This window comes from Pongo abelii, chromosome 11 (genome assembly GCF_028885655.2).
Source record: "Pongo abelii isolate AG06213 chromosome 11, NHGRI_mPonAbe1-v2.0_pri, whole genome shotgun sequence".
Lineage (NCBI taxonomy): Eukaryota > Metazoa > Chordata > Mammalia > Primates > Hominidae > Pongo > Pongo abelii.
In genome coordinates this window covers 145136927-145155561 of record NC_071996.2, presented here as the reverse complement: position 1 = coordinate 145155561, position 18635 = coordinate 145136927, and the positions used below count along the sequence as shown (strand labels likewise).

At 50.4% G+C, this 18635-nt stretch overlaps 2 protein-coding genes across 10 annotated transcripts in view; both read right to left on the bottom strand.

Annotated features, from left to right (window-relative positions):
* Positions 1-167: 167 nt before the first annotated feature.
* FARP2 (FERM, ARH/RhoGEF and pleckstrin domain protein 2) overlaps positions 168-18635 on the bottom strand; it is a 142409-nt gene continuing 123941 nt past the window's right edge. For 4 of the 9 annotated variants that reach the window (XM_063712631.1, XM_024243123.3, XM_063712633.1 and 1 more), the window contains 9 exons: positions 18489-18619; positions 11094-11162; positions 10299-10388; positions 5040-5122; positions 3888-4006; positions 3385-3548; positions 2005-2112; positions 1602-1753; positions 168-1016 (listed from right to left, as the gene is read on the bottom strand). In XM_063712631.1, coding sequence (XP_063568701.1) covers positions 899-1016; positions 1602-1753; positions 2005-2112; positions 3385-3548; positions 3888-4006; positions 5040-5122; positions 10299-10388; positions 11094-11162; positions 18489-18619 — 1034 coding nt within the window. In that variant the 3' untranslated portion in view covers positions 168-898. Of the gene's footprint in view, positions 1017-1597; positions 2113-3384; positions 3549-3887; positions 4007-5039; positions 5123-10298; positions 10389-11093; positions 11163-18488; positions 18620-18635 lie in introns of those variants that run through there. The other 5 variants (XR_008523158.2, XR_008523157.2, XR_008523159.2 and 2 more) reach the window with 3 other exon arrangements.
* LOC134759556 (BTB/POZ domain-containing protein KCTD5-like) lies at positions 11598-16473 on the bottom strand. The gene has a single exon (XM_063712635.1). It carries the CDS (start codon positions 16164-16166, stop codon positions 15510-15512), a length of 657 nt encoding a protein of 218 aa, XP_063568705.1. The 5' UTR covers positions 16167-16473; the 3' UTR covers positions 11598-15509.

Below are 18635 nucleotides of genomic sequence, written 5' to 3'. Positions count from 1 at the left end.
GTGTGTGTGGTGGGGCCCGGGCCATGCGGGGCTGCAGCGTCCCTGGTCCTGAGTCCTCATCACAGCATGCAGAGACTGCAGCCCAGCCCCCCTTCGAAACTTCCCTGTGACTGATTCCTGGGCTCTGCTTGGCCCACCGGAAGGAGAACGGAGCAGGCAGAGGAAAATGCAGGTGGGGAGATGCTGTTTATTTTTAATCAAATGTGTGTGAACAAAGCAGTCGCCCGTCTACTTCCCGTTGGAAGGCATGCTGGGCACCAATAAATTAGAGAACCCCACCCTCCCAGGGCACAGGGGGACTTTGGTTTCTGCTTCTCCAGAGGTACATGGGGAACAAGCGTGGCTTCTGCCAGACTTGTTTAGCTGTGACCTGCAGGGCAGGCCCCTGGGGCTGCCACTTGGTTCACCAGATGGAAGGTCAGCATGCTGACTGAGAGGTCACGCTTATCTGAGAGGGTCCTGGCAGTGGGGTATGCAGGGTGTATGGCAGGGCTTCTTTTCCAGTGCTTGCTCTAGGCCAGTCCTCAGCAGGGACCCTGCTCTGGGGAGAGAGGCAGGGTGTGCCCAGGCTTTGGTCCGACGCCAAGAGCACTGCTCAGGCCTTGTCTGTGTCTTTGAGCCAGGGGCCAGGGGCTGGGGGCTGTGGCTTGAGCGGCTCTGTGCTCAAGACCCGCACATTTTTCCCAGGGCCCCAGATAGCTGCCGGCATGCACTAGGTCCTGGGTGGGGGGATGAAGCCCCTCCCAGGTGTTACATGAGGCCCATCCACACTGTTGGTGCCAGTGGGGATCTATTGAGACCACAGCCACTTCCCATCTGTTGAGAAGCCTCAGGACAGAGACCACCTCTGTGTCCTGCTGTTCTTTGTAGTTGTGTCCAAACCTGGGCAGGTTGAGCGTCATTCCTCCTTCCCCCTGACCATGTCCTCCAGCCCTGAGGAGGGTTGGGGGCCATCCTGCACGATGCTTGGGGCCCTCCCGGCTGAGCTGCTGGCCCCCTGGATCACCTCCATCCACCTGGAGGAGAAGGCGGCCGTCAGACCAGTGAGCCAGCTTGTGCTCAGACACTGTTCCAAGAACAACCCAGGATATGGGACAAGCAGGACAAAAGAAGGGTTAAAAACCTGGGGCCGGGTGCGGTGGCTCATGCCTGTAATCCCAGCACTTTGGGAGGCTGAGGCAGATGGATCACTTGAGGTCAGGAGTTCGAGACCAGCCTGGCCAACATGGTGAAACCCTGTCTGTCTCTACTAAAAATATAAAAATTAGCCAGGCAGCGTGGCGCACATGCCTGTAATCTCAGTTACTCAGGAGGCTGAGGCAGAAGAATCGCTTGAACCCTGGAGATGCAGGTTATAGTGAGCCAAGATTGTATCACTGCACTCCAGCCTGAGTGACAGAGGGAGACTCCATCTCAAAAAAAAAAAAAAGCATTGCTGTTTTTTGGACATGCTGGAAGCATTGCTCAGCCCTTCCTTTCCAGGGCCCAGAAAACTTGCCTCCACCACCATGAGTAGAAGCAGGAGCTGAGGAGACATCGATGTTCCTTGGGGCCCCAGTCAGGCCTTGGCAGCTGACCAGGGCTGCCTCCTGCAAAATTACCTTTCAAATGTGTACTTGCTCTCAGCCCGGAAGAAGTAGACGTGGGATTTGAACTGGAGCTTGAAAACATAGTCTTTGTGTATGCCATCGGCCTCCCTGGGGATGCTCACGCTGTAGCCCAGCAGTGGGAGGCTGGCCAGTGGGTAGTCATCCTGGAAGACAGCATAAGGACACGGGTTCCAGGGGCTGGGTTGCTGCAGGGAGTGCCCATTCCGCTGCTGCCTGCACAACAGTGGCACGTACAAATGCCCACGGGCCAAGGGAGCCAGTTTCCCTGTTCACACAGCACAGGGTGTGTGGGCAAAGCATGGGAGGGCAGAACCAACATACAAAAGGGACACAGGTGAGCAGGGTGAGTGTCTGCCAGCATCACCTGCGTTGGGCTCCAGTGAAACTCCAGTACCTGATGAGTTTTGTAGAAGAACAAACAGAAGTTGGTAAAGACGACCCACAGCTTCTGCCAGCCATGACTGTTTTTGAACTTTCTTAGCAGATATCCTGAAAGCTGGTTCTGTCAATAAAGGAAAAGTGCAGGTGCATTCACCAGCACCCAGGACCCCCCGCCCCATCTCCCTGGGGCCTTGTGGGAGTGGGTTTGCTCCCCAAGACTAACCATCTGCATGCTTTCTCCAGCTGAGGCCTTGATTTTACCTCTGGACTGCTATGAACAGCAGCTTTATCAGTACTTAAGTCCAACAGAAGCATGTTAAAAACCTAGAGTGACATTCCAGGCAGCAAGTAAAGTGAGTTGCCTTTCCCTGTGCATAATAAAGTCAGTGTTCAGTAACCAACCATCCACAAACCCATCCAACGCCAGAAGAGAGAAGATACCTTGAGAGAGAGACAGTACATTGAGCCAAGTCTGGAAGGTTCTTTAAAATGATGGGTGGGGGAGAGGCAAGTAAAGGCACACACAAGATGCCCCACTGCAGCCCCATCCCTAAGCACGTGGCATCTGTTCTACCAGGATTAGGCATGGCTTTGGCGCTGGAGTGGCTGGGCTCACATGAGCCTCCCGCCTTCAGGGTGGTGTTCAGGGGTTGCACTCTGTCTAAGATGGGGGAGCGGGCCTGGCTAGGACCCTGCTCAGATCGCAGGTGTCCTGGGCTGGCCATAAGCTGGTGGGCCCAGGTCAGGGACCTGCCCCCTGACCTACCCAGGGTCATCAGGGGAGAAGCTCGGGCTCGGCCCCCTCACTGGGGTGCTAGGGTAGCTCCTGAGCCTCTGCCCAGCAGATTGTGGCTGGGGTGAATTATAGGGAGACAGCACAAGAAGGACAGGAACTCTGGGTGGAGTAAGACAGCAAGCTTAGGGAAGGGTGTGGGGGCACCAGGCTGAGGAACCTGGTGACCCACAATGTCAGACCTGGCCCATTGCAGTGAGATAGATAGGGCTGACAACCTTCTATGGCAGGGTGCCTGGGCAGAGCCTCGAGCTCCAAGCCCGAGGTGAAGGGTTTTGGAGGCGCTGGGACGGGGGGCTGCAGGGGATGTGTCTGGGAGGGCTTTTCTCAGCTCCACTACACACTAGCTCCAGGCCCTGAGGACACGCCCCGCCTGCTGGACTTCATCAGACACCAGACCTGAAACACCCTTTTCAACGAGGGTTTGACTGGATGAGGGGCACTTTCCATACCAACTTCTACCAAGGGGAGAGTAAGAGGCAGTCCTCTGGGGCCAAGCCTGCCTGCTGGTACCCTCCTGAGGTCCCCTTCTCAGCAGCCAAGTGCAGAGACAGCTGGGAACATTCCAGATGCACTGAGGCGGTGCTCACGCGGTCATACCTCGACAGCTGCACTGTGGTCTGCCCTGGACACGCTGGTGTTCCGGTACCAGCACACGTGCACTGTGGTGTTGGCCCGGTGCTGGCCATGCCCCTCCAGGGAGCTGCGGGCACCCCGAGCGTCATCTTCTGACTCCTGCTCCAGAGATACCTCGTTGGGGGATCCTGGGGAGAAGTTAGCAGCATCTCAGGGGGAACCCCCTGCGGCCTCTGCTTGCCAGATACTTCCACCCCTTGGGTTCCTCTCGGGTGGCCCTGGGGGAATGGGGAGTCCTTGGTGCTAGGCCAGCTGCTGGCTGAGATCAAAAACCACAGGTGCTTCTGCCAGAGCAGCCCGATTGACACCTCTTCCTGCCCAGGCATAAGACATAGCCTAGAACATTCCTTGTGGAAGGGGATTGTGTGGGAGCTTAGCGGGCCAATGGGGACCAAGGAAAACAATTTCCAGAAAAAGCCTCCTTAGGTGGAGTGGAGGTCTCCTGTGGGGTCGTGGCCAGCACTCACTGGGGGGACGAGTGCACACAGTGCTGCCTGGCAGTGCAGGGGCCGTGTCACCGCCACTCTTGGCTGCTTGGATCGCGGAGTTCAGGTCGAGCATCCACTTCTCTTTCTCCAGCCGAGTGCTGCGGGGAGAAGGGCAAGGCTCAGTGGCTCTGCTCTCCCTTGTGTGGGGCCCCAGCCCTCAGGGGACGGCGAGCCGTCAGGGCACCTGTTCTCTCACATTCTGCTTTGTCCTACCTGGTGAGAGGACTGGGAAACGTGTCCCCTCCAGCAAGAACAGCAGGGAGGAGAGCTGGGAGGGACCTGCATCAGCCTGACCCCCAGGGTGCTGTGACAGGGTTGGGGGGGGCCAGGGCAGGGCCCCAGTCCTAGAACAGGGGGTCTGCAGGGGTATTTGTTCCTGAAATGATGTTCTCTACATCTCTGATGCTGAAATGCAAGATTGGCCCTGGTTCATGATTAAGTGAACATTTCCTGGTGGGAAGTGAGTGCCCTGTGCTCTGATGCTGGCCAGGGCACTGCAGAGTCGGAGCTGAGACTCCTCACAGAGCACAGTGTGGTGCTGGTGACCATGCAGGGGCCCCTGCATCTCGGCCACCAAATGAGCTCAGTGTCATCCTTCTGTTGATCTTATTTGGGGAGGAGGGAGCTGTTTCCACTTGCTTCTGTGCCATAGCCTGGTCTGCCTCATGCGAGTCTATACCACACTGGGACTGGGAGGCAGTGTTTGGCTGGGCTGGGTGTAAGCTGCCCTGGGTGTAAGCTGCCCTGTTGGGGCTTTGACCACTAGCTGCTGGCACTTCTTGACGTGAGGGTTGGGGAAGCACCTGTGCCCTGGGAGACCACAGGAGCCTGCCCACTCACCCACCGCGTCTTTGGAGGCACTGTGAACCGGAGGGCAGAGGGAGCAGCTCCACAGCACTGGGGCCTGCCACTTGTGGGGTGTTGTCAGGTTGGCAAGCAGCCCTGCCCCTGACAAGGGCGAGGCTGCTCCTTTGGTTGCGTAACTTGGAAGCAGAGCTCAGAGTCAAAGGGGGCACAATCCCATGAGGCTACATGGCCCCTCACAGCTCAGAGGACTCAGAGGCTCATGGCGAGGAAGTCCCCACCCCTCCATCCAGGGCTGCTCAGGATGGAGACATGGAAGACCCTTACCTGGCTGCCACCACGATTGTTTTCTGAGCCGCGTAGATGGTGAAACAGTGTGGAACAGACCACTCGTTATCACTTTCTTCCACCTGTGGGTGGGAGAAACGGTCCAAGTCTTGTGGCCAAGAAGGAACTGACAGCCTAAGCCTGAGCAGGACACAAGGTGACTGCTGGCAATGCTAGGTGGGGCTTGGAAGCCCAGTGCTGTCCAAGTGCACACAGACTCTACAAGAGGCCAAGGAGGACACTGGTATCTCTGCGCCATGGCAGCTGCACCCCAGGGGGTGAGCCATGGGCCAGAGGGCACCCAAATACTCACCGGGGGGTCCAGCACTATTAGCTGAAAATCAAGCAAAGGAAAAAATGTTGAGCATTTTCATTATCCAAAAGGGAGTCGGACAATTCATTTATGAACCAAAGACCAAAACCTAACAGAGCTAGATTCAAAGAAAACCCACTGCGGATTAATTTTAATTATAAGTGGTTAGATGAAATAATTCCAAAATAAAATATTACCAAATCTAATCTAAAAGCACATACAAGGAATTGTCCCATGATCAAGTAAGGTTGTTTTGGGAATGCAAGGATCGTTCGGCATTAGAAAGCTGATTGATAACATTCATCCTATCAGAAGTCAAAGAGAAAAAGGGAAATCAATGCTCTACATGCTGAAAATGGCTTTGCCAAAATCCAAGGTGTTATTTCTGATAATACCTCTTAGAAACAGAAGGAAACTGTGTTAACATGATAAAGATGATCTTTTCAAGCCAAGAGCCATCATCCTTCCCTTAACACAGGAACGAGGGCCAGTTCTCTGTCCCCAGGACCAGCCAGTTACCAGCAACTCCATAGAATGGACAGCTTCCCTGTGCAGAGCCTGATACACCAACCAAGCCTCTCACTGGACATCAAAAATCTGAATCAACATAAGCAAGGGCAGGCAAAACATTGTCCAGATGTTAGTCTTCCCGTAAGTTAACACAAAAATTTAATGCAATTTCAACTGAAATCTCCACGGTGTTTTTGGAAGGAATTTGTCCAATGACTTAGAAGATTACTTGGAAGAATTAAATGCTTGAGAATAGCAAAGAACATTTTTTAAAAGGAGGCAGAATAAGGGATGGAATGTGTTCACCAAACAGTGACTATCTCATATGACACCACTAACGAGAGAGAGTGGACTGATGCTGGGCAGACAGGAATGGAGCAGAATGCCCAGAAAGAACTCGAGTGCAAAGACAAAGGCTTCCATTTGATAAAGAGTCTGAGATCAGTGAGAAAATGAAGGATTCAACAAATAATGGGGAGAAATGTTACATCTCAATCTAATATCTATCAAAACAAATTCTAGGCCAGGCACGGTAGCTCGCACCTGTAATCCCAGCACTTTGGGAGGCCAAGGAGGGCGGATCACAAGGTCAGGAGATCGAGCCCATCCTGGCTAACACGGTGAAACCCCGTCTCTACTAAAAATACAAAAAATTAGCCACCTGTAGTCCCAGCTATTTGGGAGCCTGAGGCAGGAGAATGGTGTGAACCCGGGAGGCGGAGTTTGCAGTGAGCCGAGATCGTGCCTGGGCACTCCAACCTGGGTGACAGAGCAAGACTCCATCTCAAAAAAAAAAAAAAAAAAAAAAAAACCAAAAAAAGCAAAAAACAAATTCTAGGGAGATTAATTAAATGAGAAAAATGAAACCATTAAAAGGTGCCAATATAATACTGGCATGGGGAAGAACTTCCTGAGCCCATACAAAGGATAGAAACCCTCAAGGAAAAGACAGCCAGAGCTGACCCTGATAGGCCCTGATTTTTCAACTTTATGATGGTGTGAAAGTGATAAGCATTCAGTAGAAACTGAACTTCAAGTGCCCATACAACCATTCTGTTTTTCACTTCCAGTTTGGTATTCAATAAATTATGTGAGATATTCAACACTTTGTTATAAAATAGGCTTCATGTTAGATGATTTTGCCCAACTGTAAACTAATGTATGTTCTGAGCACATTTAGAGTAGGCTAGGCTGGCTCACACCTGTAATCCCAGCACTTTGGGAGGCCGAGGCGGGCGGATCACGAGGTCAGGAGATCGAGACCATCCTGCCTAACACGGTGAAACCCCATCTCTACTAAAAAATACAAAAAATTAGCCAGGCGTGGTGGCAGGCGCCTGTAGTCCCAGCTACTCAGGAGGCTGAGGTAGGAGAATGGTGTGAACCCAGGAGGTGGAGCTTGCAGTGAGCCAAGATGGCACCACTGCACTCCAGCCTGGGTGACAGAGCAAGACTCCATCTCAAAAAAAAAAGAGTAGGCTAGGCTAAGCTATGACATCAGAGAGATTAAGTGTATTAAATGCATTTTCTTTTCTTTTCTTTTTTTTTTTTTGAGACAGAGTCTTGCTCTGTCACCCAGTCTGGAGTGCAGTGGCGTGATCTCGGCTCACTGCAACCTCCACCTCCCAGGTTCAAGTGATTCTTGTGCTTAGCCTCCCGAGTAGTTGGGACTACAGGTGCCCACCATCACGCCTGGCTAATTTTTGTATTTTTAGTAGAGACGGGGTTTCGTCCTGTTGGCCAGGCTGATCTCAAACTCCTGACCTTAGATGATTCACCCACCTCAGCCTTCCAAAGTGCTGGGATTACAGACGTGAGCCACCGTGCCCTGTTAAATGCATTTTTGACTATGATATTTTCCTCTTACAATGGGTTTATCAGGACATAGCCCCATCGTAAGTTGAGGAGTGTCTGTTTCAATTCACACCTTCAACAAGCATTTGCTGGGTTCCCTATATGTGCCAGATGCCATTCTAGAGTAAGAGAAACACAACCATCAAGATGGAGTTTAAATTCTACAAGGTAAAACTAAATTGCAGGCAAAGTAAAAAGCAGTTACTGAGAAAATAATTTGTGACTTAATAGTGTTGGTGAGCATTTTTATCATATAAACATTTCACTAATGTGTACAAAAAACTCACAGACCAATGGAGACCAGAGTGACCAGCACACTGAGTGATTCCCGAGAGGAAAAGCACAGAATGCCAGGACACAGGGACCAGGCTGGCCTCACCGACAGTCCACAGGGATGCAAAGTGAAACGATGGGGCTGCTCGATGGGGCTGCTTACCTTACCCACTTGGGAAGAGTAAGAGAGACAGGTGCCTAGCACTTTTCATGGTGGAGGGAAAGATGCATGTTTAGACCTAGCTCCTGCAGGTGGGAAGGTCAGCTGGCGCAGGTGCTCCAACAGCAATTTAGCAGGAGTGCCCAAGGCCATAAACACCTTTGCTCAGACAAATCTACATTTTGGAATTGATCTGAAGGACATAATTAAGGATGTGCAGAAAGACAGAGACCCAACAATGTTACAGTCCTCAACAACTAGCCACAGCCAAGCGTCCAGTGGCAGGTGACTAGTTAAGTGAACTGGGGCTGCCGTGAAAGGAAAGGAAAACCAGTGCCCTGACAAAACAGCCGGTGGGTGATGGCAACTGTGCAGCAGATGCCTGCAGCCATCACTGCTGAGTGGGTACAATGATGAGAGAGTTCTTTTTCTTTTTCTTTTTTCTGTGGGTTTTTTTTTTTTTTTTTTTTTTTGAGACGAGGTCTCACTCTGTCACTGGGGCTGGAGTGCAGTGGTACAATCACGGCTCACTACAGCCTTGACCTCCTGGGCTTAAGTGATTCTCCCACTTCAGCCTCCCAAGTAGCTGGGACTACAGGCACACACCACTTTTGCCCGGCTAATTAAAAAAAAAAAAAGATTTTTGGAGATTTGGCTTCGCCATGTTCCCCAGGCAGGTCTCAAACTCTCAGCTTCAAGCGATCCTACCATCTTGACCTCCTAAAGTGCTGGCATTACAGGTGTGAGCCACAGTGCCTGGCCAGTGATGAGTGATTTCTATCTTATACTTTCAATTATTTTTTTCTATAATAAAGGTGTAATTTTTAAAAGTATACTTTAAAACAAATGGGGTCTGCTTCCAGTGGTGGCAGATGAGCTAATTCAAACTGACCTCTTCTTGCTGAGGGCCTGAAAAGTGGAATTAAATTTTACAAACACCTGCCTGAGGGTTTTGGTGCTCATTGTCAGGAGGAGGCAGTGCAGAGGGATAAGACCCTTGAAGAAAGAACAGGCAAAGAGGACCTCAGGGAGGGAGGACCCCACTGGGGGAGGAAGGACTCCAGGGAGGGAGGACCCCAGGGAGAGAGGATCTCAGGGAAGGAGGACCCTACTGGGGGAGGGCCCTGGGGGAGGAAGACCATGGGGAGGGAAAATCCCAGGGAGGGAGGACCACAGGGAGCAAGGGAGGACCCCAGGAAGGGAAGATCCCAGGGAAGGAGGACCCCAGGGAGGGAGGGAAGATACCAGAGAGGGAAGACCACAGGGAGTGAGGAAGGACCTCGGGGAGGGAGGGAGGACCCCAGGGAGGGAAGATTACAAGAAGGGAGGATCTCAAGGAGAGAAGATCACTGAGAGGGAGGATCACAAGGAGGGAGGGAGGACTACTGTAGCACTGTAGTCAAGGCAAAATAAGCCAAGAGGGATAGGGCAGAGCTGGGGATTAGAGCCCCTGTCCATGGTGCCCTGGTCAGGAGGCCTGGCAGGGCCATGGGGAGAGACAGTCACTGTGATGAGGTGTCCTGGACGAATGGCACATCCTTATGGCAAGTCCTGGACTTGGCTACCTGTCTGTACTGTTCCAGGCCTAGTGCAGGGACACGCTCAGGGCAAGTGGACATACCCTCTAGAGCTGCATGAAAGTCTCCCCGTGACCTGAGAACAGTATTTCTACTGAACACAAAAAGCACTAACCACAAAGGACAAAGGTGATGAACTGGATCATGCTAAAATGAGGAATTTCTGTTCCCATCTTAGGCATGTGCCTACATGGGACAGAGGGCTGGTTTGGATGTCACACAGGTGGCACAGCCTGAGGAAGATGCCGCTGCAGAGGCTGACTCTAAGCTTGCAGGGAGCAGGCCTTGTCCTGCCAGGTGCTGACAGAGACCACAGGCTGAGTCCAGGTTTCCCTAGAAGGGAACCATGGACTAGAGACAGGGCAGTTTGAGCATCAATAAGAACAATGACCATGAGGGTCAGAAACAACCAACAAGAAATGCCCAGCAGGTGCTGCTCCCAGTGCGGCCAGATAGCAGGTGCTGCTCTCAGTGTTGCTGGGTTAGGATTCGCCTCTGCAGGAGAGAGGTAGGTGGGGCCCAACCCAGCACCACGTGGAAATAAATCCCACGCAGGGTGCAAGACCACTCACCAGCATGCCTCGGAGGGGAAGGAGGCCCCGGATCCGGAAGTGGCTGGTCCCTGCAACTCCTTTGCTTGTGTACAGCAACATATCTGAGAACTGAGAAGCAGCAAGCTTTACATCCATGAACTTCACAAACAAGTGTCTTAGTCAGACCAACTTAGACTCTGGCTGCTCATCATGTGGACATCAGATCTATTCAGCTTGCTGGAGATTTTTGGCAGAAAGGGGACTTTTATTCATTCATTTGGTCGTTTTTGACCAGAGGCAGGAAAGGGCCACAGGAACCAGTGCATCTGCTGGGTCAGCTCCCAGCTAGCTTGGCTGAGAAGCTGGAAGCAGTAAGGAATTCTGGCTGGTGCTGACTCAGTTACCTCCTCATCCACATGTTTCAGGCTGGAACCCACTAACTGGTAGGAACAAGGACATGCTGGGAGGGGCTTCTGAGGCAACAGTGAGACTGTTCTGACTGGCCATTGGGCCGTCAGTAGCACCTTCTTGCAGCCACATGTATGTGGACTTTACGATCTTTTGGCTTCTGTTTGTCCCATAGTCAGGTGCTCAGAACCTGGAATGAAGAAGGAGGCTGGCCCTGGGGTGGGTGGGGAAGCTGTTTTCTGCTTCTTCCCACTCTATGACCCTCCCCTGGCCCCGTCTGACTCCAACGCTACCCACCTGGACCAAAGCCTCCAAGTGCTAAACTACCCAGAGGCCAATGGGCTGCCGCTGCACACGGTGTCCCTAACAGAACTGCTGCCCATCCCCCTCGGGGAGAAGCACAGCTTGAGTGGGGAGAGAACCTACCAGAAAGAACATCCTCTGCTGCAGGCCCTTCTTGGTGAGCTTGTGAAGGCAGCCCTCACGGATGAACTCCTGAAAGACAGAGACAGAGTCCCCTTTCAGCTGGCTGAGGGCAGCTGGCGGATGCGCACTAGCCGGGCTGAGGGTCAGGAATAGCCTTGTGGCCGCTTGTGCTCCTCTGGCTCCTCCCAATGAGGGTCCTCTAGTGGGGCCTCCCAATGGGGCTCCTCTACCCTCAGCAGTGCCCTTGGTCACCAGGTCCTGTCCTGGTGCCAACAAATTCAGTCCTCAAACCATCTACTGAGCACCTGCCCTGGGCTAGGAGCCCTGGAGCCCTGATACAACCAAGAGGTAGAGCCCGGAGTATTGTTCTTGCTGAGGAGAAGCTTCTGGAAGGTTCAGCCACAAAGATGTCATCCGAGATCAGCTTTGAAAAAACTGTACAGGAGCAGGTTCGAGAATGGGAGGAGGAAAGGAGGGTTCTCCTAGGTATTCAAATTAGCACCCCCCCACCACCCCGCCACAGGTCATTAGATAAGAAAAAAGAATCCTGCCAGTATCAGACACCTGCGCAGATAGGGTAAGCGAGAGTCCTGGGAGCCCCTTGAATTCCTAACCTGGACTGCTCTGGAGCCCTTCCACCATCTGTTCCTTTCAGACAAACAAGAGGAGCAGCAGGTGTCCGGAGAATATGCCAGGGGCCTGCTAGTGTGAGCAGTCCCAACATACTGCGTGAAGGCAGAAGGAGGAGCACACTACACAGATAATCCTCACAGAAACGCAGGATGAAAAACCAGCCCAAACAGAAACGTCCACCCCACACAATGAAGAAGGTGGTCATATGGATGCATTTGTGTTAACTGGATGGGGCCGGTAACTAAGCTTGTGGCTCTCACTCCAAATCTGCCTCCTAGCCCTACTCTGAGAGGCCACAGGGGCATGACAGGGAGCCCTGGAGACTGCACGCTGAGGTCCCTGTGAGCTGCTGGCAATTGCTTGGCCCTGGGAGTGGCAGTTCCTTCCAGCCATAGGCAGCAGCATCACCCTCAGAGACCCCAGCACTGGCTAAGCAGCAGCCCCCTCTCCAGAGCTCCCTCACAGGATGTGCGTCCCAGACCCACAGGGCGCCTTCTCCACCATGCACTGGCCCCGCTGCCAGCTGTGAGGCTCAGCACCATGGGCCTTTGACCAAGTTGTCGAATTTGTTCCCCAGCCCTAGGGTAGTACCTGTGGCTCACAGTTCTGCCACCTCCCTGACACTTCACAGTTCTTTTTACCCTTTGGCACCTCATCAACTTTATACCTGGTTAACGATCCTTGCTATTACATCCTCTGCTCAAATAACTGGCATGGTTTCTGTCTCTTGACTGACACACATATTTAACTCAGGAAGACAAGAAATTCTGGGCTATACAGACATGACTTTAGAGATTTTGACTAATAATAACAAATTATTATTTGAATTTGCACAGCATCTACTTCATGCAAGGCCCAGGGCTGAGCAGCTGACATAGATTCCTTGTTCATCCTCTAGACCTCCTGCCTCAGAGAGGGGGCGCAGCCTGCCCAGGCCACATGGGAAGTGTGGAGAGCCTGAGTCTGATGCATGGCTCAAGAGCCTACACCTTTGCCTATGTAGCTACTCTCAATTGTCTTTTCAGTGACAGTTCCCTGGGCCACCATCTATAAGACCCTGCACAGAGGTTACTAGGAGAAATAACAGTATGCAACATGAGCCCTACTTCCAGGAGTTCCCAGCCAGCAGCAACAGCTCAAAGCTATGCAGCCAAGGAGAGAAATGAAAGAGTGGTGGTCCTAGCACCCGATCAAAGCCCAGACTCCCAAAGTGGGGAAGGTTTCCTGTATATTACAGGCTAATTAATTTCTCCAAGCTTGCAGTTCCACATTTTCAATACCTTTTTCTAACAAAGCGAACACAGAACATGATTCATACACATGCTTCAATGAACATGTGTGCGGAGACAGGAAACATCTCCATGTAATTTTTAAAAGAATTTTTTATGTTGACAGTATTGAGTTCAAAGCAAAAAGCACTAGTGACAGAAAGTAACTGGCCCAATAGACATATAGACCATGGGATAGAATCAGGAGTCCAGAAACAAATCCATATGTTTACAGTCCATTTTTTTGTTTTGTTTTTGTTTTTGAGACAGGTTCTCACTCTGTTGCCTAGGCTGGAGTGCAGTGGTACGATCACGGCTCACTCTAGCCTTGACCTCCTGGGCTCAAGTGATCCACCTGCCTCAGCCTCCTGGGTAGCTGGGACCACAGGTGTGTGCCACCATGCCAGGAAATTTTTTTTTTTTTTTTTTGGTAGAGACAAGGTATCAGTATGTTGCCCAGGCTAGTCTCAGTCTCCTGGCCTCAAGTGATCCTTCTGCTGTGGCCTCCCAAAGTGCTGGGACTACAGGCTTGAGTCACTATGCCCAGCCCCCATTGAACTTCTACAAGGGTTACATGACAGACAATTCAATAAATGGTGCTGGGAAAACTGGACATCCATGTGCAAAAGAATGAAGTTGGACTCCTACCTTCCACTATACACAAAAACTAACTCAAAATGGATCAAAGATCTAAATGGAAGAGGTAAAATATAAAACTATTAGAAGAAAAGAAACAGCAGGGTAAATCTTCATACCCTGGGTTAGGCTTTCTTTCTTTCTTCCTTTCTTTTTTTCATAAATACACAATTTTGTTTGCTATTTTCAGGGGAAACTTAGGCATTAAACTATAAGCTGATAAAATACCATACCTAAAAAAGTATGAAAGTATAAATATCTCCTTAGAATAAATTTTAGTGAATTAAGTCTTAATATCTTTAAATTAAAAAAAAAAAACACAACACAAGCCTATCTATTATATCAGGTCAAAAACCAAACAATGCTAAGGGGCCAGCAGCTCCCCAGAGAGTACACCCTGAGGGCCCACAGTGGCTGCCTTCCTCCTGAGCTCTGCTGGGGAGGACAGGGTCATCCCATGGCTAAGTCTGCCCTCTAGAAAGGCTTTTATAAATTGTCTAAGCCAAACATTTAACAGCATACAAGAGACCTTACAAAGAGGAGGTGGTAAGTCCTAATGCTGGAGAACTTGGTTAATCAGGTTATTGGCAAAGAAGATGATGAGGCCTGGGCAAGAAGTCTCCAGAAGCACTGGAAACCAGACAGTGTCAGAGCCTCTGAACTGCACATGGGCAGCTGGTGGTCAGTCTGCACAGTGCCCCTTGGGAAGCTGGAGTTCCGGAAACAAAGAGCTTGGAGCATGCCCTGCACCCCAGGTCCCCAGACTCTGACAGGTCCCCACAACCAGCTGAGAAAGGTCTGTTTTCAAAGCATGTGGGCAGTGGTTTCTAAAAGAATCCCATCAGCTCCCATGTCATGTTGGGTGGAGCCCATGAAGGTCGACTGAAGTCCCAAACATCCCAGAAAGGCTGCACAGTTATACAAAGAAAATGAGACAGTGGTGAGAGAGAGGCATTTGTGATGCTCCATAAACATCTCGAATTTTCACTGTGACCCAGACCTTCAGCTCCAGAAGCCAGCAGACAGGCTTCCAGCCCAACCTCTATGCCAGGTGTGACATGGCACTGACAGGCACCAGCTCCCCCATGAGCCCGCAGAGTGGGGGACAAGGCAACACTGCTACCTCACGCTAACGGGTTGAACAGATCAGTCTCAATGCAGCAATCCTTGTGGGCACTTCCAGAGTATAAACACTGGGGAGTCTATCCACACTGAAAAGGGGTACAAAGTTCTCTCGCCTGGAAAATACAAATTGAAAAGCCTTGACTGTCCCAGGCTGAGTCAGGCAGGATCATAGCCTGTGTCGGAAAGAGGCCTGGCCTCGAAACGGCGCTGGGAAGTAGTGATGATGCAGAAGCTGCCTTTGTCAGGAGCTCTGTGAGGTTGAGAGCAACCAGCAATCTCACCTGGGAGGCAGAGCAGACTCCTGACTGAGACTAAGGCCTGGCAGCCAGACCAGAGGCCATGACGTGCTGGACGCCGATGAGGCCATGGCCGCTTCCTGCCAGTGAAGCCCAGGCTGCTTTTACAGACTATGTGTAGTACCAAGAACTCTGTCCTTTACGTGATCTTCGGGGATTGAGTGGGCTGACTGGGAGCATCTGCCTCAGTCTCTGGCCCCCCTCAAGAGATAGTACCCACCTGGCCACCATGCTCCTCCCCTTGGGGACACCTGGTCTTGGACAGCTGAAACCTGTCTCTCACCACCCACCTCAGAAGCAAAAAAGGATTCACACCCAGATCTCTAGAAAAATGATCAAAAGCAGGTTCCTTCTCGCAGCCAAGCTTCCTGGACATAGTAGTTCATTGCATCTTGGGAAAGAGTAAATCATTTTTTCAGCTGTCAATACTGTGTGCCTCACATCCTTGAACCTTGTTCTTACAAAATCTTGGCCTTCTTGCTGGGTTCACTGGCCGTACTGTACAGGGTGTTGTGAAGTTCCTTGGACACCACATAGAGGAACCTGGCCTGATCTTCATTCCCATAGTTGTAAGAGGAGCCATTGCTGACCAGTTGTTCAAACTTCCAGCTGTCGGACATGGTGGACACCACCTGTGTGAGTTTCTCCTCCTGACACTGAAGCACGCGGTACACATGCTTCATGGGCACCTGTGATGTTTTGCTCTCTTGTTCTCTAATTTTGTCCTTTACAAGTTTTATTAATGAAGTGATACTGTAAAATTCTGCTTTTTCCAACACTCCTTCCTCCACAAGGTCTTTGTTAATCACCAGCTTGCCATGTCTCAGGTAGTTCAGCACAGGCCCAAAATAGGTGGGGTCTCTGTCCATTAAATAGGCAACAGTTTCATCCTTGTCGGGATTAGCATGATACAAGCAGTACAGGAAGTATTTCAGGTCCTGGCACAGCATCTGCTGGGTGGTGAGAAAGTAGATGCCACCAATGTTGAGCCAGAGCCATTTGGACAAGCTGCTGGGTGCTGGGCCACGGCGCTCTGAGTCTTGTACTGCAGCAGCACAGGTCGCCCCTGCCAGCCCTGCCCCAAGGCTGCCCCAGGCAGGTGGCAGTGCTCGCATTAATTTCTTTTTTTCTGAGACAGGGTCTCGCTCTGTTGTCCAGGCTAAAGTGCAGTGGTGGGATCATAGCTCACTGCAACCTTGAACTCCTGGGCTCAAGCAATGCTCCTACCTTAGCCTCCCGAGTAGCTAGGACTACAGGTGTGCACCGCTACACTTGGCTGACAATGATTTCTTAGATATAACATCTAAGACACAAGCAACCAAAGAAAAAAAATAGATAAATTAAAACCTTTCATGTTGTAAATGAAGGCCACAACAAGACAGTGAAAAGACAACCCACACAATGGGAGAAAATGTTTGCAAATCATAGTCTGATAAAGGTCTAGCATTCAGAATATATAAAGAACTCTTAAAACTCAACAGGTTGTCTTTTTACTATTGGGTTTTAAGAGTTCTTTACAATTTCTGAATAAAATAAAAGGTGGGCAAAGGATTTGAATAGACATTTCTCCAAAAAAGGCCTACAAATGGCCAATAAGCACATGAAAAGATGCTCAATATCATTAGCTATCAGGGAAATACAAATTGTAACCACACAAGACAGCATTACACACTCACTAAAATGGCTAGAACCAAAAAGTGACACATGATGTGAGAAACTGGAAGTCTCATACGAGTTGGTGGGAATGAAAAATGGTTCAGTCACTTTGGAAAACAGTTTGGTAGTTCCTCAAAATGTTAAACATGGAATTACCATATGACCCTGTATCTGGTATATACTCAAAACTGAAAACATAAGTCCACACAAAACTTGTACATGAATGTCCACAGCAGCACTATTCATAATAGCCAAGAAGTGGAAATAACCCAGTGTCCATCAGATGAGTGGAGAGACATGTGATACATGCATGATGGAATATGATTCAGCCACAAAAAGGAACATGAGGCCAGGCACGGTGGCTCATGCCTGTAATCCCAGCACTTTGGGAGCCCAAGGCGGGTGGATCACAAGGTCAAGAGCTTGAGACCATCCTGGCCAACATGGTGAAACCCTGTCTCTGCTAAAAATACAAAAATTAGCTAGGCATAGTGGTATGTGCCTGTAGTCCCAGCTACTTGGGAGGCTGAGGCAGGAGAATCACTTGAACCTGGGAGGCAGAGGTTGCAGTGAGCCAAGATTGCGTCACTGCACCTCAACCTGGTGACAGAGCAAGACTCTGTCTCAAATTAAAAAAAAAAAAAAAAAAAAAAGGAACATGAATGAACCTTGAAAAGATTATTCTGAGTGAAAGAAGAGTCACAAGAGGCCACATTAATGTATGTTCTGGGCATTTCTATGAAATGCCCAGACAGGTAACTCCTTAGAGACAGAAAGCAGATCAGTGGTTGCCAGGGGTTAGGGAGCAGAACGAGGTCCCCACAGAACAGCATCCCCACCCAGAACAGGGTTACCTCAGAACACAGTCCCCTGAGAACAGGGTTCCCTTCAAAATAGTGATGGGAAGTGACTGTTAATTGGTGTGGGGGTTTCACTTTGGGGTGATGAAAATGTTCTGAATTCGATATTGATGGCTACATAACCTTGTGAAGTTACTAAAACCCAATCAATTATATATTTTTTGTATGTATGTATGTGTGTATGTATGTATATATGTATTTTATTTTATTTATTTTATTTTGAGATGGAGTTTCGCTCGTGTTACCCAGGCTAGAGTGCAAATGGCGTGATCTTGGTTCACTGCAACCTCCGCCTCCCGGGTTCAAGCGATTCTCCTACCTCAGCCTCCTGAGTAGCTGGGATTACAGGTGTGTGCCACTATGCTCTGCTAATTTTTTGTATTTTTAGTAGAGACAAGGTTTCTTCATGTTGGTCAGGCTGGTCTCGAACTCCCGACCTCAGGTGATCCATCTGCCTTGGCCTCCCAAAGTGCTGGGATTACAGGCGTGAGCCACTGCGCCTGGCCGTATTTACTTATTTTTAACAGAGACAGGGTCTCGCTCTGTTGTCAGGCTGAAGTGCAGTGCTGTGACCAGGGCTTACTCCAGCCTCAACCTCCTTGGCTCAAGCGATCCTCCCATCTCAGTCTCCTGAGTAGCTGGGACCACAGGTGTGCGCCACCACACCCGGCAATTCTTTTTTTTTTTTTTTTTTAATTCATAGAAACGGGGTTTCCCTGTGTTGCTCAGTCTGGTTTTGAACTCCTGGGCTCAAGCAATCCTCCCACCTCAGCCTCCCAAAGTATTCAGATTACAGGCATGAGCCATTGTGCCTGGCCAAAATTATACATTTTAAAATGGTGACTTTTGTGGTATGTAAATTATATCTCAATTAAAAAAACAAAGTAGCTCAAAAAACATTCCCAGAGCAAGGTCACTCACCCTGCCAGGAGCAATGAGGTTCTCTACGCCCACCAGGTCCCGCTGCAGCTCCGTTAGCTTCTGCAAGTTCTCCAGCCGGATGAGAATGTGCTGTAGTGTGGTGGTCACCTCTGTGATGGCTTTCAGGGCGTCTGTGTGGAGAGACCC

Bases quoted from the DNA above. Each gene is read 5' to 3' on its own strand.
- LOC134759556 (XM_063712635.1), bottom strand. From the start codon at position 16,166: ATGCGAGCACTGCCACCTGCCTGGGGCAGCCTTGGGGCAGGGCTGGCA.